The sequence below is a fragment of the Octopus sinensis genome, linkage group LG22 (assembly GCF_006345805.1).
Source record: "Octopus sinensis linkage group LG22, ASM634580v1, whole genome shotgun sequence".
Lineage (NCBI taxonomy): Eukaryota > Metazoa > Mollusca > Cephalopoda > Octopoda > Octopodidae > Octopus > Octopus sinensis.
Window position 1 is genome coordinate 20,893,788 of NC_043018.1, and position 21,634 is coordinate 20,915,421.

The following is a 21,634-nucleotide window of genomic DNA, read 5'->3' on the forward strand; positions in this document are numbered from 1 at the left end:
CAGGGGCTAAACACAGAGAGGACAAACAAGGACAGACAAACAGATTAAGTTGATTATATTGACCCCAGTGCATAACTGGTCCTTAATTTATCGACCCCAAAAGGATGAAAGGCAAAGTCGACCTCGGCGGAATTCGAACTCAGAACATAACGGCAGACGAAATACCTATTTCTTTATTACCCACAAGGGGCTAAACACAGAGAGGACAAACAAGGACAGACAAACAGATTAAGTTGATTATATTGACCCCAGTGCATAACTGGTCCTTAATTTATCGACCCCAAAAGGATGAAAGGCAAAGTCGACCTCAGCGGAATTTGAACTCAGAACGTAACGGCAGACGAAATACCTATTTCTTTACTACCCACAAGGGGCTAAACACAGGGGGGACAAACAAGGACAGACAAACGGATTAAGTCAATTATATCGACCCCAGTGCGTAACTGGTCCTTAATTTATCGACCCCGAAAGGATGAAAGGCAAAGTGGACCTCGGCGGAATTTGAACTCAGAACGCAGTGGCAGACGAAATACCGCTACGCATTTCGCCCGGCGTGCTAACGAGTCTGCCAGCTCGCCGCCTTGACACACACACATATATTATCATCATCACCATTGTTTTAACATCCACTTTTCCATATTCACAGAACCCTAAATCACAAGGTTCCGAAACAAACTTCTTCACCACACATCCATGCCTGGGCCTATATATTACCCTGTTTATAGGTGGCAAACTGGCAGAAACGTTAGCACGCCGGGCGAAATGCTTAGCAGTATTTCGTCTGTCGTTACGTTCTGAGTTCAAATTCCACCGAGGTCGACTTTGCCTTTCATCCTTTCGGGGTCGATAAATAAAGTACCAGTTTCGCACTGGGGTCAATGTAATCAACTTAGTCATTTTGTCTGTCCTTGTTTGTCCCCTCTGTGTTTAGCCCATTGTGGGTAGTAAAGAAATAGGTATTTCGTCTACGGCTACGTTCTGAGTTTAAATTCCGGCGAGCTAGACTTTGCCTTTCATCCTTTCGGGGTCGATAAATAAAGTACCAATTTCGCACTGGGGTCAATGTAATCGACTTAATCCTTTTGTCTGTCCTTGTTTGTCCCCTCTGTGTTTAGCCCCTTGTGGGCAGTAAAGAAATATATATATATATTACCCTGTGTGAAAAGGGTTTTCAGGACTGTATCATGTCCCAGTGTCTGCTTTGGCATGGTTTCTACAGCTGGATGCTCTTCTTGATGCCAACCACTTCACAGAGTGTACCGGGTGATTTTTTTTTGTGTTACCAACACGCGCATTCACACACACACACACACATACATGCACAAATGGGTTAGATAGGTGCTAGAGAAGGAGCAAAAAAAGCTCATGAAATATGGCATATACACTCATTACCTACAACAATGGTGTTTTTCAGTATGACCACAGCTTTAAAGCTGGAACAAGTTAAAGATTTTTAAATAAAAGTGCAGGTGTAGCTGTGTGGTAAGAAGCTTGCTTCCCAACCACATGGTTCGGGGTTCAGTCCCACTGCGTGGCACCTTGGGCAAGTGTCTTCTACTATAGCCTCGGGCCAACCAAAACTTTGTGAATGTATTTGGTAGACAGAAACTGAAAGAAGCCCGTCGTATATATGTGTATATATATATACATGTATGTTTGTGTATATGTTTGTGTGTCAATGTTTGTCCCCCCAACATCGCTTGACAATCGATGGTGGTGTGTTTGCATCCCCATAACTTAGCGGTTCGGCAAAAGAGACCGATAGAATAAGTACTAGGCTTACAAAGAATAAGTCCTAGGGTCGATTTCCTCGACTAAAAAAGGTGGTGCTCCAGCATGGTCGCAGTCAAATGACTGAAACGAGTAAAAGAGTATAACAACCATGCTGGTTCCTTTTACATTACATAGAATATATTTTATACTTTCACAAATAATTATTCTGTAATGAAACTCAAAAGCATTTACCTTGCTGCTGTTTTGTTTAGCGCTAATGCCACAGCCCACAATGCATCATATGCAAGAGGAGATTCTGGGTATCCGGTGACTTGGCTTGTGTCAGAGACATTTAGCTTGGAGTCAAGACGTTCTTTATATCTTTGCGATGTCTGAAATGTAAAATGAGAAAGATAAAGAAATTTAAAATAATACAGTTATTCTGAAAGATTCGTTATTTTATAAGGATCAAAACGACCTTTCATAAAGGTTGTCTTGTAATTCTTACATTGAAGCATTTTGTTTACAATCATAAATGGTTGTTGTACTTTAACCCTTTAGTGTTCGCATTATTCTACCAAAATTAATGCTTTTTTCATCCACATTGTCTTGAATTAATCATGCATTATCTTGTAGCTATGAAATTTTGATGAGGTAGCTGTTAATTTTTAAAATGATATTGTAGGGTTGGTCTGAGAGACCAGATCTGGCCAGTTTGAACATAAAACAGGCAGAATACTTTTGGCCAGATTTGGCCGGTTTAAATGTTAAAGGGTTAAATGAGTCTCTGCTGAGACAATCTTTGATTTTATTAGACAAGAATGAGTATTCTTATTACATAAAAAAAAAAAATCCATTAGTGATTTAAAAAAAAGAGCATTTTGCACCAAAAGTCAGTACGAGAGTTTCTCTCATAATATCTACTACAGTATAGTCTATTCTAACTGACCATCCACATTAATACCTCTTGGTATTAGCACTGCCTCTGTTGCTAATATATATACACAATAGTCTTCTTTCAGTTTCTGACCACCAAATCCACTTACAAGGATTTTTCAACCTGAGAACTAAACAGTGGTTAAGAGCACAAGCTACTAACCCCAAGATTCTGAGTTTGATTCCAGGCATAATAATAATAATAATAATAATATAATAATAATAATAATAATAATAATAATAATAATAATAATAATAACATCGAAAAATACCTTAGGAATGAGAACTCAGGTTCAAAATTTTCCCCAAGACACCTGATGAAGGGTGGAGAGTATATTAGCCGAAACATTGTGTTAACAACAAACAAGATGAGGGACAAATATCCGTCAAATGTAAATAATGTAAATAATGCTGAGAACTAAAGTCAAAGACACACTTGCCAAAAATGTCACACATAGGAACTGAACTCATATTCACATGGTTAGAAAGCAAACTTCTCAACCACACTGCCAAGTCTGCACATTTTTTCAATATTTTAAATAAAAGAGAACATAATTCTACCATATTTGCCAAAGTCTTTGTAGGTTGTTGGTTCAAGATCATGGCTTCTGTTGTAAAATGGCCTTCAAGAGCTTCCTTCAGTTGATCGACCGTGCAGTTGATAGATTTGTCTTCGGCCATGTACCAGTTGTCTGGATACCAACCAATGATGAACCAAACATACTTCTTGCCATACAGTTTCTCTTTGTAAGCCTGTAAAAAAAAAAAAAGGGCAATAAAAAGAAAAAAAATTCTATGAATTTCTCTCCTCTAAATGTGAGCAGCCATGTAGCCCCTCGACAACAACAACAGCAACAACAACCTGCTCTGCTGCACCAAACCCTTCTTTCATACAACTGCCTCCACCCAAAACTTGATGGGACATTCAAATAAACACACCAGGTTGTTCATTTACAAAATCAAATACAATTATGTGAAAGGGCTGGAGAAGTACATACATCAACCCCCAGTGATCCACTGGTAGTTATTTTATTGACCCCAAAAGGATGGAAGGCAAAGCTGACCATTGCAGAATTTGAACTCAGAACATATAGAGAGATGAAATACCACTAAGCCTTTTGTCCAGCGTGCTAACGTCTATGCCAGCTTGCTCCCTTCTTAATAATAATGATAATAATAATAATAATAATATAATAATAATAATAATAATAGTAATAATAATAATAATAATAATAACAACTTTCATTACTCCTAAGCCCTCATGTCACACAGTTGTTAATGTTTATTTCAGTTGGGTCACACCCTTCCAACTGCTATAGACTTGTAATGCATCTTACGGCTGTGCTTGTCACCTGGATGGTGAGGAATCCTACATTGGAAGTGGTAACAACTAGGGTAGGGTAGTTGACTGCTTATTGTGATCATTCGTCTTTTGGTTTCCTGTAGTTTTGCTCTCTTTTACAAACCCAGTGAACATATATTTCCTATTTCAAAAAAATTCAAACAATAGATATAAGACCCAAGTTAAAAAGATTCTCAACAATTCAACTTCTCTGGTTGACATTAAGATGCCCACCCCCAACTCTCACATTAACTCTCACATTTTAGAGCTCCATGACCTCCATTTTTCAGGAGCAAAATCCTTTTAACAGGTTCTATAAGACTGGAATTTTGGAATATGCGCATAAAAATCAGTAGTATGGGATACATGTGGCACGATTACAATTTTGTTTGGGAGTGTAAAGAGGGAAATAACCCTCATCTGCAATTTTGATGAAATTCAAAACATAGGTATTCCAGTTCATTGCAGAAAATATAACAGAAAAGTCTAATTCTTCAATTGTATGTAACTCGGGCAAAGACCGGGTAACTCTGCTAGTAAAAATAATAATAATAATGAGAAAAGCAATGTCATAAAAACCACCCATGTAATTTTTGCAAAACTTGTGGGTCCAAGGGGCATGCAACGTCAACTATATAGAGCACTTATTATTATTATTTTATTGTCTTTGCACAGCTTCTATTGCAAGAGATGTACTAAATTATTAGTTTAAATTATACATAATCTTTACATACTTGACAGAAGACTCTTCTGGCCATATCTTCATAAAAAACTCCAACGATGATACGAGCATCCTGCCTCTGTAATAGAGAAAAATGGAATAACTAGAACTATATATACATAGATGAAGGAGTGGTTGTATATATATATATGTGTATATAGATAAATGAAAGAATGGAGTCGAACGACGATTTAACAAAATTCCTTTATTCTCGACATATGTTTCGAAGACTGCATATTCTTAATTCCGAAGGAATAAAGGGTGCATTATGCCGTCTTCTCATCAGGAAAGACAAGGAACTTATGTCAGCATCATGACGAACAAACACTTTTAGATGACTGCCCACACGGAGTTCATAGTGATAATGTGTATATATATATGTGTGTGTGTGTGTGTGTGTATGCATGTATGTATGTATGTATATACTTTGGTAAATGGAAAAGAAGCACTTACTTTTAAGTGTTATCAATTACTTAAAATTAATTGAAACAAACAGAAGTATGATAAGTAAAAGGTTGAAGTGATCTAAATCAAAGCTCCCCATCAAAATTTCACGTTAATTTATGTTTAAAACACTAGCTTCATCAAGACAAAGTTATTTTACCAAATTCTTCCTTATTTTCAAAATCAATGCTAACAAAGAAAGTACATTTCAATAGAAACCTTGTAACAAATGGATTAAAGCAAATGTCTTTTATAGACAGACATTTATAAATAACACCTTCTTAACAGTGAAATAGAAAAGATATCTTTTTTAACCCAATATGAATAACAGAGACATAAAGAGTTAAATAACTTGTCTAAGGACAAGCGGTGATTCTGGTAACAGACATAACATTTGGATGATGCTGTGGTGTTACTACTGATGGTGACTTCACAAATGACGGCACCAGAGCTTGCCACAATCAAAACTTTCAGCAATGGTTTAACATTCGTTGTTTTATGTTTGAAATAGTTGCTACTTTTTAGTCACATTTCATATCACACTTCATGTCTAGTCTCAACCCCTCTCGGTTGTGACCATCCTGTGAGTTTCTTCTCTGGGAAAGTTTCTCACCAAGGTACAAGTACTTAACGAGGTTATTTGTGGAAAACAGGCTGTTGCCCATAGCAGCCAGCACTATTCCACAGCAAACAATGTTGAGCAAGAAGTTCCCAAGCAGATTGTTCTAAGTTACACATTAACAAGGTAATCTTCAGAGTGACTTTGTATCTTCTCTTTAATCCGCCACATGACCAAGGCCTAACTACTAATACACCAAAGAAAATCTGTTTAGGAGTCTGGAGTCAGGCATACACATTACACGTCCACTCTATTGCAGCTGCAACTTACTTAGCAGAGCATACATATTTGACATATTAGCTCTCCCAAGCATAGGAGGAAAATTAGGAATTTTACCTGGCCATCTGCTCTTGTGAATTTTGGGCTAAGTTTTTTTTGCATGCCTCTAGTAACCTGTCCAGGTTTCTCATCCATAAATTAATCTAGTAACTACAACAGCTTTGTATATATAGAGTTTCGTTTTCATAGTCAAGCCAGGTCTTACCCAAAACATTGGGATGGAAACATCCAAAGGCAGAGATAAGGCTTTTGCTATCCTTGTGTTCACTTCACCATCAATCTGAACATTCTTTGAACACTCATCCCTCATAAGGCAATATTTCCATTGCACTCTCAGACTCATGTATGAAATGTTAATTGCCTTGTGCTCCCATATTAAGCTATCAATAGTTAACTTTGATATTAAAAAAATCATCATCATTGTCGTCATCATCACCATCATTACCTTTAAATTTTTAACGGCGTTCGTTGGATCAGTCAAAAAACTTTGACGTACAGCAATGTCGATATTGGCTTCCTTGACTTTTCTCTCTAAATCGTCGATTGTCTGAAATGACAAATATTGACAATGTTTACAGTTTATGTGTATATATATATAAAGAATGAACAAGCGAAACATGTGGTATCACTTTAAAGCATGTAATTTATAATATAAGCATAATTGCAGAGTAGTTAGAGTAAACAAGGGATTAAGAAATAAGGCATAAAGTCTCCTACAGCCGTTTCTACAACAGCTGTGCATAAAATGCATAGATCATTAAGCAAAGATTTCCATGTTCCATCTTCAGAGAGGAAGAATTAAGGAATATCCTTAATGAAGGATATTAATAGTTAACAGTTTCATCATTCTATCAATTGACTACAGCCATGCTGGAGCACCACCTTGAAGAGTTTTAGTCGAACAAATCCACCCCAGGACTTATTTCTTAAGCCTGGGACTTATTTTATCGGTCACTTTTACCAAACTGCTACATTTACAGGTACCTAAATACACTGACACCAGTTGTCGAGCAGTGATGGGAGGACAAAGACAGACACAAAGACAAACACATACACACATATACATATGATGGGCTTCTTTCAGTTTCTGTCTACCAAATCCACTGACAAAGCTTTGGTCTGCCTAAGATTATAGTAGAAAACACTTGCCCAAGGTGCCACACAGTGGGACTGAACCTGGAACCATGTGGCTGGTAAGCAAGTTTCTTTTATATATATATATATATATATATATATAAATTAGGTTTTCTGTTTGTAATTATGTAAGTGCAGGAGTGGCTGTGTGGTAAGTGGCTTGCTTCCCAACCACATGGTTCCATGTTCAGTCCCACTGCATGGCACCTGGGTAAGTGTCTTTTACTATAGCCTCGGGCCGACCAAAGCCTTGTGAGTGGATTTGGTAGATGGAGTCTGAAAGAAGCCCATCGTATATGTGTGTGTGTGATAGACAGATGGATAGATAAACAGATATAGATGTATACTTCTTAGTTTCTGTCTACTAAATCCACTCACAGGATGCCATGCAGTGAGACTGAACCTGGGACCATGTTGTTGAGAAGCAAGCTTCTTATCACACAGCCATGCCTGTACCTATATATATATGTATGTATGTATATGTATATATATATATATATAATATATATATATATAATATATATATATAAATTAGGTTTTCTGTTTGTAATTATGTAAGTGCAGGAGTGGCTGTGTGGTAAGTGGCTTGCTTCCCAACCACATGGTTCCATGTTCAGTCCCACTGCATGGCACCTTGGGTAAGTGTCTTTTACTATAGCCTCGGGCCGACCAAAGCCTTGTGAGTGGATTTGGTAGATGGAGTCTGAAAGAAGCCCATCGTATATGTGTGTGTGTGATAGACAGATGGATAGATAAACAGATATAGATGTATACTTCTTAGTTTCTGTCTACTAAATCCACTCACAGGATGCCATGCAGTGAGACTGAACCTGGGACCATGTTGTTGAGAAGCAAGCTTCTTATCACACAGCCATGCCTGTACCTATATATATATGTATGTATGTATATGTATATGTATATGTATATATATATATATATATATATATTATATATATATATATATATATATATATATAAAACCGAAGAGATGGTGTTGTGGATTTCCACTTCGGCATCCGAAACTCAAATTTTTATCTTGGCTATTGAATAATTGTCACATATTATTTTACAGATAAATTTCCTCTATTTGCATAATATTGAGGTCTCTTTCTTTCTTTTGTTATCTTACCGTTTTTACCAATATATATATACACATACACACAAACATACATACATACATATATATGTTCATATATATACATATCTGTATATATGTATATACATATATGCATACACACACACACACACACACACACACACACACACACACACATACATACACACACACATATTATTTCATGGTTGATGTCTGAATTTTTAAAAAAAACTTTATTTTCGCGAATCTTTGTTAAATACCAAAGCCGCTCACATTTAACCTGTTTATTCAAAAAACAATCCCTTTCAGCATAAATTGTAAATCAAACAACTCACAAAGCCTCCCTTTGTCACACAGTCCTGACTTATGAAAATACCTGAGCAAGTATTCTCAATACAAGGAAGGTCACCACACTAACCCACCCTAGTCACTGTCCTACTGCTTAAGCAGTTACTGTTCTTATTGCTATTTATATCCCAGAAGTGATTGAAACAGGTGAAAATAACTACTTCCTCCTTCATTTAGACTTTGTTTCACACATCAGTGATCGCCAACGCAATTTCCCATAGAACCAGATTGAATGGAGACTTATTCTCATTATATAACCTGCAAACAGACACTCACTTTTCAGAAGCTCAATTCTTGTCAATAACAATCATGTCAACAGGGACACCTTCAAACTAAATGTGTGTATGTGGATTCCTGTATTATGCTGTTTGTATACTCTTTACTCTTTACTCTTTTACTCGTTTCAGTCATTTGACTGCGGCCATGCTGGAGCACCGCCTTTAGTCGAGCAACTCGACCCCGGGACTTATTCTTTGTAAGCCCAGTACTTATTCTATCGGTCTCTTTTTGCTGAACCGCTAAGTGACAGGGATGTCAACACACCAGCATCGGTTGTCATGCAATGCTAGGGGGACAAATACAGACACACAAATATATTCACACACATGCATATATATATATACATATATACGACGGGCTTCTTTCAGTTTCCGTCTACCAAATCCACTCACAAGGCATTGGTCGGCTCGGGGCTATAGCAGAAGACACTTGCCCAAGATGCCATGCAGTAGGACTGAACCCAGAACCATGTGGTTGGTAAGCAAGCTACTTACCACACAGCCACTCCTGCGCCTATCTGTATCATTTTCCCCCTTCTCACTCTATCTTAAGTCGTCAGGTTGAGTAATGAGGTGAAGTGAGGAGGTTTATTATTCTCAACAACAAACAACAGAAAATATGAATGGTATGACAACACCACCACCCCACTCCACCACACTAACTCAAGGTTATTTTTCGAGACATATTTGCTGAAAAAGAATTCATCTTATATAGTGTCAAATATGGTAACATGTTAGCAACCACACAACCTCCCAGAGGGTCGTAGTGATATGTTTGCAAGAAACACCAACCCCTTCAGTGAGTTATCTCATTATTTCTTATCTATGAGACTTTGGGAGCTGTCCCTTGCTTAGATATGTGATTGTGTGCACTAGAATATTGGTGGGTTTTTATCATCATCATCATTTAGCGTCCGCTTTCCATGCTGGCATGGGTTGGACGGTTCAACTGGGGTCTGTGAAGCTGGAAGGCTTTGTCAGGCCCAGTCAGATCTAGCAGTGTTTCTACAGCTGGATGCCCTTCCTAACGCCAACCACTCCATGAGTGTAGTGGGTGCTTTTTACGTGCCACCCGCACAGGTGCCAGACAGGGCTGGCAAACGGCCACGAACGGATGGTGCTTTTACGTGTCACCGGCACGGGGGCCAGGCGAGGCTGGCAACGGACGTATTTTATAAATTAAAAAAGAAAAAATTTTTTTCTGATTTCCCCATTTACATCATACAGAGTTTCACTGTGTAATGAGGTGAAAACAGAAGACTGAGAAAACAGAAATTAGCTGAAACAGAAGGTACCAAATGATATGCCAATGGAACATCATCATCATCATCATCATCATTATCATTTAACAACTGTTTTCCATGTTGGCATGGGTTGGACAGTTTAACAAAAGCTGGCAAGACAGAGAGCTGCATCAATTGTCAGCTTTAGCCAGGATTCTACAGCTGGATGGCCTTCCTAATGCCAACGACTTTACAGAGTGTACTTGGTGCTTTTATGTGGCACCAGCACCGGTGCCTTTTACATAGCACCAGCATGATGGCAAAAAAAAACCCACCATGATCCTCACCTCACATATGATAGAGTGGAAAAATATTATAATACTCATATCAAAATTAAGTTTTTTTTTCTAATGGTGGTGCTCAAAGCAGATAAAGCTATGAAGAATTGCTTGAAAATATTGGTTTAACCCTTTAGTATTTAAACCGGCCATATCCGGCCAAAATAGTTAATCTGTTTTATGTTCAAACTGACCAGATCCAGGCTCTCACACCTACCCTACAATGTTATTCTACATTAAGTAATTACACCATCAAGATCTTGAGGATATGAGATAATGCATGATTAATTCAAATCAATGGGAATCAATAAGCATTATATTTGATTGAATAATCTGAACACTAAAGGGTTAAAAAAATCTTTTGGCTACACATTTTCTGTAAACATGACAGATGGTCTACCATTATACCAGATTAATCGTTCTAAGTTTATTGTTACCACTTTATACAAAGTTTATTATGTTACTTACATAAGAATTTACAAACTTTGAGAGAACATGAAATTTTTTTTTAAAACTCAACTTACAATGAAAGTAAACAAACAAAATTTGCTTTAGAAGCGTTGAGATGTATTGAAAGATGCAGAAATAATATATTCTCAAATGCATGATAATGCTAATATAATAGCATGAACAGGAAAAACTATCCATGTATTGCAGACTAAAATCATTACCAGCCAGCCATGAGACTCGAACTCACATCCCTGTGATTACGTGCCAAGTGCTTTACCTTTAAGCTAAACTGCCCAGTAACAAATTTATAAATCCCAAAATTGCAGAGCAATTCGTTACTTGGCAGTTTAGCTTAACCCTTTAGTGTTCAGATTATTCTATGAAACATAATGCTTATTGATTCCCATTGATTTGAATTAATCATGCATTATCTCATATCCTCAAGATCTTGATGGTGTAATTACTTAATGTAGAATAACATTGTAGGGTAGGTGTGAGAGCCTGGATCTGGTCAGTTTGAACATAAAACAGATTAACTATTTTGGCCGGATATGGCCGGTTGAAATACTAAAGGGTTAAAGGTAAAGCACTTGACATGTAATCACAGGGATGTGAGTTTGAGTCTCATGGCTGGCTTGTAACAAATTTTTTTCTGCAATATATAGATAATTTATCCTGTTCATGCTATTGTATTAGCATTATCATGCGTTTGAGAATAAATTATTTCTGTACTCTTTTTTTACTCTTTTTTACTTGTTTCAGTCATTTGACTGCGGCCATGCTGGAGCACCGCCTTTAATCGAGCAACTCGACCTCGGGACTTATTCTTTTGTAAGCCCAGTACTTATTCTATCGGTCTCTTTTGCCGAACCGCTAAGTAACGGGGACATAAACACACCAGCATCGGTTGTCAAGCAATGCTAGGGGGACAAACATAGACACACACACACACACACATATATATATATATATATATACGACGGGCCTGTTTCAGTTTCCATCTACCAAATCCACTCACAAGGCTTTGGTCGGCCCGAGGCTATAGTAGAAGACATTTGCCCAAGGTGCCATTCAGTGGGACTGAACCCGGAACCATGTGGTTGGTAAACAAGCTACTTACCACACAGCCACTCCTGCACCTAAACTCTTTTATGAAACTCTTTTACTTGTTTCAGTCATTTGACTGCAGCCATGCTGGAGCACCACCTCCAGTCGAGCAAATTGACCCCGTGACTTATTCTTTGTAAGCCCAGTACTTATTCTATCGGTCTCTTTTGCCGATCTTTTTTATTTTTATTTTTTTTATTAATGGCAGATCTCAAAGCGAATAAAACAATATATAAATAGCATGGAAATGTTGGGTTGAAAAAACCCTTTCATGGAAAAAGTTGAAAGGTGCTCATATGAACTTGGGATAAGCTGGAAAACGAAGCTGAGGAGCCAATGTTTTGAAATAAATTTGGAATGCATGCAACTTTATTGTTTTGTGAAAAAAAGAAATTGTAAATTAAAACTTACGGAAGTAAATACTTCAAGGGACACTTGGATGGTAGCGATTCGTTTCCATTTATATCGCTGGAATAACTTGACTCGTGTCGGATTATGCAGCGTAGCTGAAGGATGAGTCCGAAAGAATGTCGGAAATCGATCTCGATTGGACAAAGCTGGGGAACTGGCACCATAAGCAAGCTGCGGATATTGGAAAAAGTAAGAAGCAATGAAAGCAGCAAACAAACAAGAGTGTGTGTGTGTGTGTGTGTGTGTGTATGTGCATGTGAGTGTGAGAGAGAGAGAGAGACAGATAGACAGACAGAGAGCGTAGTTTCCAACTGTTACACATGAATTCAGAAAAAGCTAAGTATGGAAGTTTCTAGAAATGTAACAAATTATTGTGTAGCAATAATAATAATGATCAAGAGGTTTTCAACCATTTTTTTCATCTATGGACCCCTCTGGTTACTATTTTATTCTGGTGGACTCCCAAAGCCATTTAACCCTTTTGTTACTGTATTTATTTTGAGATGCTCTGTATTTCTTTCAATTACTTTAAATATAACAAAGAATTTAGTAAAATAACTTAGTTACCATTAAGGTAGTGTTCAGAACATAAACTGTGACTAAGTTTTGGTGGAAGATTTTAATTCAAAATTTATGAAAACAAGACATTTGTACTCAGAGCCAGAGCTGGTTTCAGCCGGGTTGGTAACAAAAGGGTTAATATTTAAAATCTAGTTTTATAGAAATTTCTTTCAAAATTCCTATTTTGTTTCCCCACATGTTCACTCATGTAGGACGAACCAAGTAAAATGGTAGAGAAAGAAACTTAGCTGTTTCTTGCAATACATACACCTAAAGCAAGATTTTTTTTTTAGGGGCCCTTAAAATACTATTGTGGATCCTCAATTAACTATTTTGTTGCATGGGCCTCCAAAAACCTGAAGAAAATTCTAACTGGGCCCCACCTGCAAGGTCATGCATTGTTTCTCTTGATATGAGATCACCATGTCGATCACATATGGTTGTGATGCATGTGCCTGGTGTACCCTTATCAGACTGGTGGTCATGGTGGGTATATTGGGCTTTGTATATTTGTATTCCAGTGTGACTTTGATGGCATGCATTGTTCTTTTACTCTACAACAATAACAATAATAATAATAATAATAATAATAATAATAATAATAATAATAATGCCCTGATGCAGTACCAAGGTGTGGTTCTCATGGCTTCTGATCTTAACCGATTGGAAGTGTTATCATGTACATTGTTTTGTCTTGGTATAAAAGATGGGCTACAGCAAAGATTCTGCTCAATACCACAGATTTGTTTGTCAGTTGTTTGACCTTAACCAGTTGAGCATGTCCCTTAGTGGCTGACGATATGTGCATCTCTGATCATGAGCAGAAGTAGTGGGGGAGCATCATAGCCGTGTGTTGAAAGGAATTCTCTGGGTTTGGATAATTCACCTTTGGAAACATGGGTGTTTCATTCAACATCCTTAAACAACCCTTATTCAGGGACCTTTTGAGCAGGCTACAGAAGAAAATTCTAACTGGGCCCCACCTGCAAGGTCATGCACTGTTTATCTTGATATGAGATCACCATGTCGCACACATATGATTGTGATGCATGTGCCTGGTGTACCCTTATAATGATGGGTATACTGGGTAGTCATGATGGGTATACTGGGCTTTGTATATTTTACCCCAGTGTCACTTTGATGGCATGCACTGTGCTCTCACTCAAGAATAACAATTCTTTTTACTATAAGCAAAAGGCTTAAAATTTTGGTGGGAAGGGACTAGTTAATTTCATCGACCCCAGTGCTCAACAGGTACTTATTTTATTACTCCCAAAAGGATTAAAGGCAAAATCGACATTTATGGTGTTCATATCAATTAACAGGTAGTTCTTGTTTATTTGTTTGTTTGTTTTGTTTTTTATAGTAATTACAAGTTTCATTATTTCAGTCCTATATATATATATATATATATATATGTGTGTGTGTGTGTGTGTGTGTGTGTGTTACATAAAGTGGTAGCAAAGTTAAAACTTACAACAACAAGGTTCCACATTTTGGCAGCTTCTGCTACAAACGTTGAAACAATGCTACAGCCGGTTAAAACCAGAATTTTGGTTGGTGGATTGTAGAGCAACTCATAGAGAACTTTAGTTCCAAGACCAGGCATACACTAAAAGAAAAATAAACAAAATTTATTGTAAATTCAATAGAATAGGAATGCAACAATATTCCTGGAGTCTGCTGCTACCAAGCATTCATCTTGTCAATAATTACTGTATTTGATGGCCCATAAAATGCACCTTTTTTATCCAAAAATGGCTTTAAAAATCCCCCTATGTCCAATGCACTCAATGTAGGTTCAAAACTCACTCAAAACAGTATGTACATCTACAAAACGTGTGCCGCCATCTATTGGTGAACAATCACCTACGGTATGTTTATATCGAATGTGGTTGCAATAAGTTGCTTATAATTACCAGTAATAACATAAAATTATACAGGTAAGTGGAGGAATTAAAACATTATTTTAGTGGTAATTTATCTTACAAAAAGTATAGCCTAGGCTGGGGTGCATCCTATTCACTCGTGCGTCTTGTAGGCCATCAAATACGGTAAAATATTCTTTAAGTCTTTTAGCTGCTTTCATCATAAGATTGTGGCCATGCTGGGGTATTACCTTGAAGGGTTTTTTTTTTTTAGTTTTCATATCAACTCTGGTACTTATATATGTACTAGCCTAAAATCCACACTCCCTGCAGACTTTTAAGCTAGCTCCTGTGGAGGGCTAATTAGGCCAAAACTAAAGAAAGCAATAATAATAAGGCATTTATTGGTACCCTACCAATATGGTCTTACCTTACCAATATGATCACTCAGCCAATTTGACCCAAGTAAAAATCCTTGTCTCACTTCAAATGTGATTCTTCAAGCTTTTTTTCTTTGACCATTTACTTCTTTTTTTTTTTCATTCATTTACATATGGCTGTGTGGTAAGAAGCTTGCTTCCTAACCACATGGTTCTGGGTTCAGTATCAATGTGTGACACGTTGAGCAAGTGTCTTCTACTATAGCCTCAAGTCAACCAAGCCTTGTGAGTGGATTTATTAGATGGAAACTGAAAGAAGGCCGTCATATATATATATATATATGTATATATATATATATATATATATATGTATATATATATATAATATATATATATATATATATATATATATATATACATACTAGCTGTTGGACCCAGCATTGCTCATGTTTTCTGTGCTGAGGTTAAGCCCACTTCTGACCTTGTATTGAATAAGCATTTCCTTAGAGACTCTTCAATCGACTTTGTTGAAATTTTACACGTGAAAAAATGCAAAAGCTGGAGGAAAAATAACATCGTTATGGGAATTTCCATTCAAACGCACGACTGAGCTCGCAAAAATCAATGCCAACTGAGCATTATCAAGTTTTCAAAAAATTCCAGCTTTATTTGAACTTCATGGCATGTCATCTCCCTATGTGCCAAAAATCATTAAAATCGGTTCGGACGGTGTGGGAGGAGTTAGAGTAACCCCAAACACACACACACACACAGACTGACACCATATATATAGATATATGTATGTATATATCTATAAGCCGTGTCCGTGTGTCTATGTTTGTCCCCCCCCCCCCCATCACAACTTGATAATTGGTGTTGGTATGTTTACATCCCCACAACTTAGCAGTTCAGCAAAAGAGACCGACAGAATAAGTGCTAGGCTTAAAAATAAGTCCTGAGGTCAATTTGTTCAACTAAAATCCATCAGGACAGTGCTCCAGTATGGCCGCAGTCAAATGACTGAAACAAGTAAAAGAATAAAAGAATACATCTCCTGGATGATGAAACTCTACATCTACAAGACGTCGGCTCTCTTCATACTCCTCTATGGAGCAGGAACTTGGACCTTCTCAAAGACCCCAGCAAAGAGGATCAATAGCTTCGATAGCAGAGCCCTGAGAACCATTGAGATCATCACATGGTACCATCATGTTCTGTGGAGGCGCAATGGCCCAGTGGTTAGGGCAGCGGACTCGCGGTCGTAGGATTGCGGTTTCGATTCCCAGAGTGAGTGTTTATTGAGCGAAAACACCTAAAGCTCCACGAGGCTCCAGCAGGGGGTGGTGGCGACCCCTGCTGTACTCTTTCACCACAACTTTCTCTCACTCTTACTTCCTGTTTCTGTTGTATCTGTAATTCAAAGGGCCAGCCTTGTCACATTCTGTGTCATGCTGAATATCCCCGAGAACTACATTAAGGGTACACGTGTCTGTCCAGTGCTCAGCCACTTACACGTTAATTTCATGAGCAGGCTGTTCCGTTGATCGGATCAACCGGAACCCTCATCGTCGTAACCGACGGAGTGCTTCCACCATCATGTTTCTAACAAAGAACTACGTGTACACACACATCACATCACAGCCTCCTACCTCATAGGTAGTGGTGGTATTGGTGGTGGTGGTGGTGGCAGAGGTGATTATGGTGGTAGTGACAATGTTGATGATGGTGGTGGTGGTGACAATATTGATGATGGTGGTTGTGGTGATGGTGATGACGATGATGATGTTGATAATATTGATTGTTTTCCTGCCATGAAAAAAAATTTTCCAAGTAAAGCTCAGCAAAATATATTTCCAAGATTAAGATAATCATCTCAGTTTTAAAAGTCACACAGATAACAATTAAATGGATCTTCTTAACATTTTATTAATTCTTTTTATCTCGTTCCTATCCAAATCAAAACATAATTTCTACACTTGTCATTCCTAAATGTCTTCAGTCGACGTTTAGAAACAACATTTGCTTCTCAGGAATTTCTTTTTTTTCTCTTTAGTAGCATTTTTTTTCATTTTTCTTTTTGTTTTCGTTTCGTTTCGTCTCACTTTGTGGGAGGAAATCTGACAAGTTGGATTAAAGTCTGACGGAGGGAAAGAAAAAAAAGATCAGTACGTGACATTAATGCTTATATAGATCCTTAAGATAATAGACAACAGGTGATGGTGGCAGTGGTGGAGGTGGTGGTGGTGGTCTTGGTGGTAGTGGTGGTGTAGCAGAGGAGCAGGGATGGGGAAGGAGGGAGGGGATGCGGTGTGGCGGAAGAATAGGAGGGTGATGAAGAGGGGAGGAATATGAGGCTGATGATGAGGAGGGTGAGAAGGAGGAGGAGGATGAGGAAGAAGAAGAAGAAGAAGAGGAGGAGGAGGAGGAGGAGGAAGAAGAAGAGGAGGAGGAGGGGAGGAGGAGGGGAGGAGGAGGAAGTGGAGGAGGAGGATGTGGAGGAGGAGGAAGAAAAAGAGGGTGAGGAGAGGAGGAGGAGGGTGAGGAGATGAGGAGGAGGAAGAGGAGGGTGAGGAAGATGAGGAGGAGGAAGAGAGGGGTGAGAAGAGGAGGAGGAGGAGGAAGAAGAAGAAGAAGAAGGAAGAGGAGGAGGAGGAAGACGAAGAAGAGGAGAAGAGGAGGAGGGGAGGGTTGATTGAAGAGGAGGAGGTGGAGGAGGAGGAAGAAGAAGAGGAGCAGAAGAGGAGGAGAGAGAGAAGAAGAAGAAGAGGAGAGGAGGAGGAGGGTGATGAAGAGGAGGAGGTGGAGAGGAGGAGGAGAAGAAGAGGAAGCAGAAGAGGAAGGAGGAAAGAAGAGAAGAAGAAGAGGAGGAGGAGGAGGTGATGAAGAGGAGGAGGTGGAGGAGGAGGAAGAAGAAGAGGAAGCAGAAGAGGAGGAGAGAGAAGAAGAAGAAGAAGAAGAGGAGGAGGAGGAGGGTGATGAAGAGGAGGAGGTGGAGGAGGAGGAAGAAGAAGAGGAAGCAGAGAGAGGGGAGAGGAGAGAGAGAAGAAGAAGAAGGAGGAGGCGGGAGGAAGGAGGAGGAGAGGAGGGTTGTGGGTGAGAGAAAAGAGAGAGGAGGAGGTGGAGGAGGAGGAAGGAAGAAGAGGGGAGGAAAAAGAAGAGAAGGAAGAAGAGCAGTAAGAGAGGAAGGGAAGAAGAAGAAGAAAGAGAAGAAGAAGAAGGAAGAAGAGAAGAGAGGAGGGAAGAAAGAAGAAGAAGAAAGAAAAAGAAGAAAGAAAGAGGAAGGGGAAGAGAAAAGAAGAAGAAGAGAAAAGAAGAAGAAGAAGAAGAAGAAGAGAGAAGAAGAAGAGGAGGGAAGGAGGAGGAGGAGGAGGAGGAAGAAGAAGAAGAAGAAGAAGAAGAAGAAGAGGTGGAAGAAGAGGAGGAATGGTTAAGCAGCCTCTCCTAGCTGTATTCTCCAGCCTACAGAGAGAAACTGAAAGCAATCCCATTTTCCTCAAATCACACTGCTTGCCCACTTTTCAAAAGGTTAACTACAGAACATCACTTCCCTCTCTGCTCCTCTCACCTTCTTGTTTCATTAAAATGGGATTTGAAGACAATGATGAGGTCTTGGCTGTAAGGAAAAGGTCTGTCTGCAGTACCTTCAGTCATGTCTACCACATATCTTTTGCCATAGACACTAGAATGAAGAAAATTCTCCCCTTGCTAACCAAAAGAAAATGATGGGCAACGATCTTCCTGGTGGAATCAGCTGATGACCAGATCTGCTTAACATGTGACAACAGCCATTTGACAGAACTCCATAAGTTAGTAATGTTCTGACACTGAACAAGTTTGGGCAAAATTGAACAAGTTCATGGGATGCTACAAAGGTCCCTATGGCTGTAAAGATCAATTATTGATCAATAAATTCATAACCAAAGAGTGTAGAAGAAGAAAGAAAGATCAGAACATGACATGGATTGATTACCGGAAGGTTTTGGCAATATTTCCTGCACATGGATCCTGGAAACATAAGCCATGAGTAGCTAGTGCCAACAATAAAGTGATACATTAAACACATTATCAGTAAATGGTAAAGAATCCTGCCAATACAGATGAAAGGAGGGAATATCAAAAACTATTCCCTTGGAATATTCATCTTATAGATGAATATTCCAAGGGAACTTCCTCTCTCCTTTTTAGCCAGGTGCTAACATCTTTAACCATTTTAATACCAACCCACCTGAGATCACCACTTTTTCTATGATACAAACCTACTTGATGACGATGGTGGTGGTTATGGCGGTGGTGGTTATGGTGGTAAGGATGATTCTTTTACTGCCATTAAAAAATTCCAATAAAGCTAACCAAAATCTAAATGACATTCTTCTATCAAAATTCCATGTCATATGTCCCAAACACCTGCTTAATAATGACAAATTTATTTCACTAAATTCTTCGTTATTCTAAAAATTAATTAAAACAAAAGTAGTGGATTTCACTGAAAATAAACAAGCAAAAGGGTTAAAGCAAATTTAAAAGTGTTAAATTTGTAATTGAAGGCAATTTTATGAGAAGAAAGTCAGCTTCCTTTTGTATATGGATTATCTCATATGGACTATATGGATTATTACTGCAGATGATAAACAACTAGAAACACTTCCACAAACAGTACATGGACCTACTGAAAGAATTTATATAGGATTTGAATAAATAAAATGTACCAAGAAAAGCTTGAAAAGAAGGAAATTAATTAAGAGCATGAATACCTGTTCAGGAAAGAAACTGAGATGATTCACTTTGAGCAAACACAGACTTTCAAATACTTAGGAATCAATGAATTAAACAGAGAACAGCAGATACAAATGAAAAAAAAAGGATTAGGAAGGAATATTACAGGCTTGTAAGATTAATACTTTAAAATGACAATGGGATTATACCTAGAAAGTTACCTTCCAAGAAACAAGTTGGGCAAGGTTGTTTATGGAAGACCAGCAGTCACCTATGCATACCAGCCTCCCCTATCCATGCCACTGATGTTATCCAAGGGAGACGAAAAGGGGCCGACACAGTTTGGCATCAGTGATGTTGGAACTCATTTCTACAGCTGAGTGAACTGGAGCAGCGTGAAATAAAGTGTCTTGCTCAAGAACACAACACGCAGCCTGGTCCAGGAATGAAATTCACTGTATCACGACTGTGAACCAACCTGATGTTCTAACGACCGAGTCATGCGCCTTCACAATGGTCACCTGCTAAATTCCTTGCTGAACTCATTACCAATTCTAACTCTGCTGACTGCATCTTTGTATATGTCTAGTGTGGTTCTCACAAACCATTCACCATCATCATCATCATTACCATCATTTTAATGTTCATGTTTCCATGTTTCTGTGATTGGACAGATTTTATTGAAGCAGATTTTCTACAACCTGATGCCCTTCCTGTTGCCAACCCTTATCACTTTCAAGGCTAAAGTAATATTTCCCCCTAGTTAGGTATGCTTTTTGCAGACTACTGGAAATGAAAGACACTGCTTATATAACCATGACTCTCCTTTACAACAGTCATGTGATGTCAAGACACACACAACAGGCTTCTTTCAGTTTCCATCCTTCAAATCCACTCACCTCACAAGGCTTTTCTCAGAGCAGTGCCATAGAAGACACTTGCCCAAGATGCCACTCAGTGGAACTGAACCCAGAACCACATGGTTGGGAAGTAAAGTTCATAATCACACAGCCATGCCTGAATTTTCACACGGGTTTTCTTAATGACCACCAGATTACAAAACACTATGTCCAGTCAAAGGACTTCACCAGATCAACAAAAGCTAGTACAGTGAAATTCTCCCATGATTATTTCAGTAGCAAGATGGTATCAGCCATGCCCTGCCTTGACACAAAGCATCATAACTAAGTTAAACCATCCATCCAGCTTCTGCCCCCGACTATTCCTAGCAGGGTTGTGGGGTAGAGTCCTCAGGCACCTCCTCCATAGGGTCCTATCAGCAAAAACTGTCGTTACACTTCTGGCTGGGTTCCCAAGCATGACCAACTGAGACTTTTGCCTTTTCTTTTACTTGTTTCAGTCATTTGACTGTGGCCATGCTGCAGCACCACCCTGAAGAGTTTTAGTCAAGCAAATTGACCCCAAGGCTTTTTTTTTTTAAGCCTAGTATTTATTCTAATGGTCTCTTTTGCTGAACCACTAAGCTATGGGGATATAAACATACCAGCACTGATTGTCAAGCAGTAGTTGGGGACAAACACACACACACACAGATATATATATATATATATATATATATATATATAAAATGTAACCACATGTGAATCGTTGGCGATTTTTTTTCCTCCGTCTTCCTTTTCTGTTGGACTTTCCTCCGTCTACTGTTTCTAATG

General features: G+C 38.5%; 1 protein-coding gene across 1 annotated transcript in view; it reads right to left on the reverse strand.

The window, feature by feature from the left end:
* LOC115223210 (gamma-aminobutyric acid type B receptor subunit 1-like) overlaps window positions 1–21,634 on the reverse strand; it is a 48,908-nt gene that overhangs the window by 23,087 nt on the left and 4,187 nt on the right. Inside the window, exons 2-7 of the mRNA XM_029793683.2 lie at window positions 14,478–14,612; window positions 12,440–12,610; window positions 6,500–6,601; window positions 4,726–4,791; window positions 3,211–3,402; window positions 1,966–2,105 (exon numbers count right to left, since the gene is read on the reverse strand). Coding sequence (XP_029649543.1) covers window positions 1,966–2,105; window positions 3,211–3,402; window positions 4,726–4,791; window positions 6,500–6,601; window positions 12,440–12,610; window positions 14,478–14,612 — 806 coding nt within the window. The remainder of the gene's footprint in view (window positions 1–1,965; window positions 2,106–3,210; window positions 3,403–4,725; window positions 4,792–6,499; window positions 6,602–12,439; window positions 12,611–14,477; window positions 14,613–21,634) is intronic.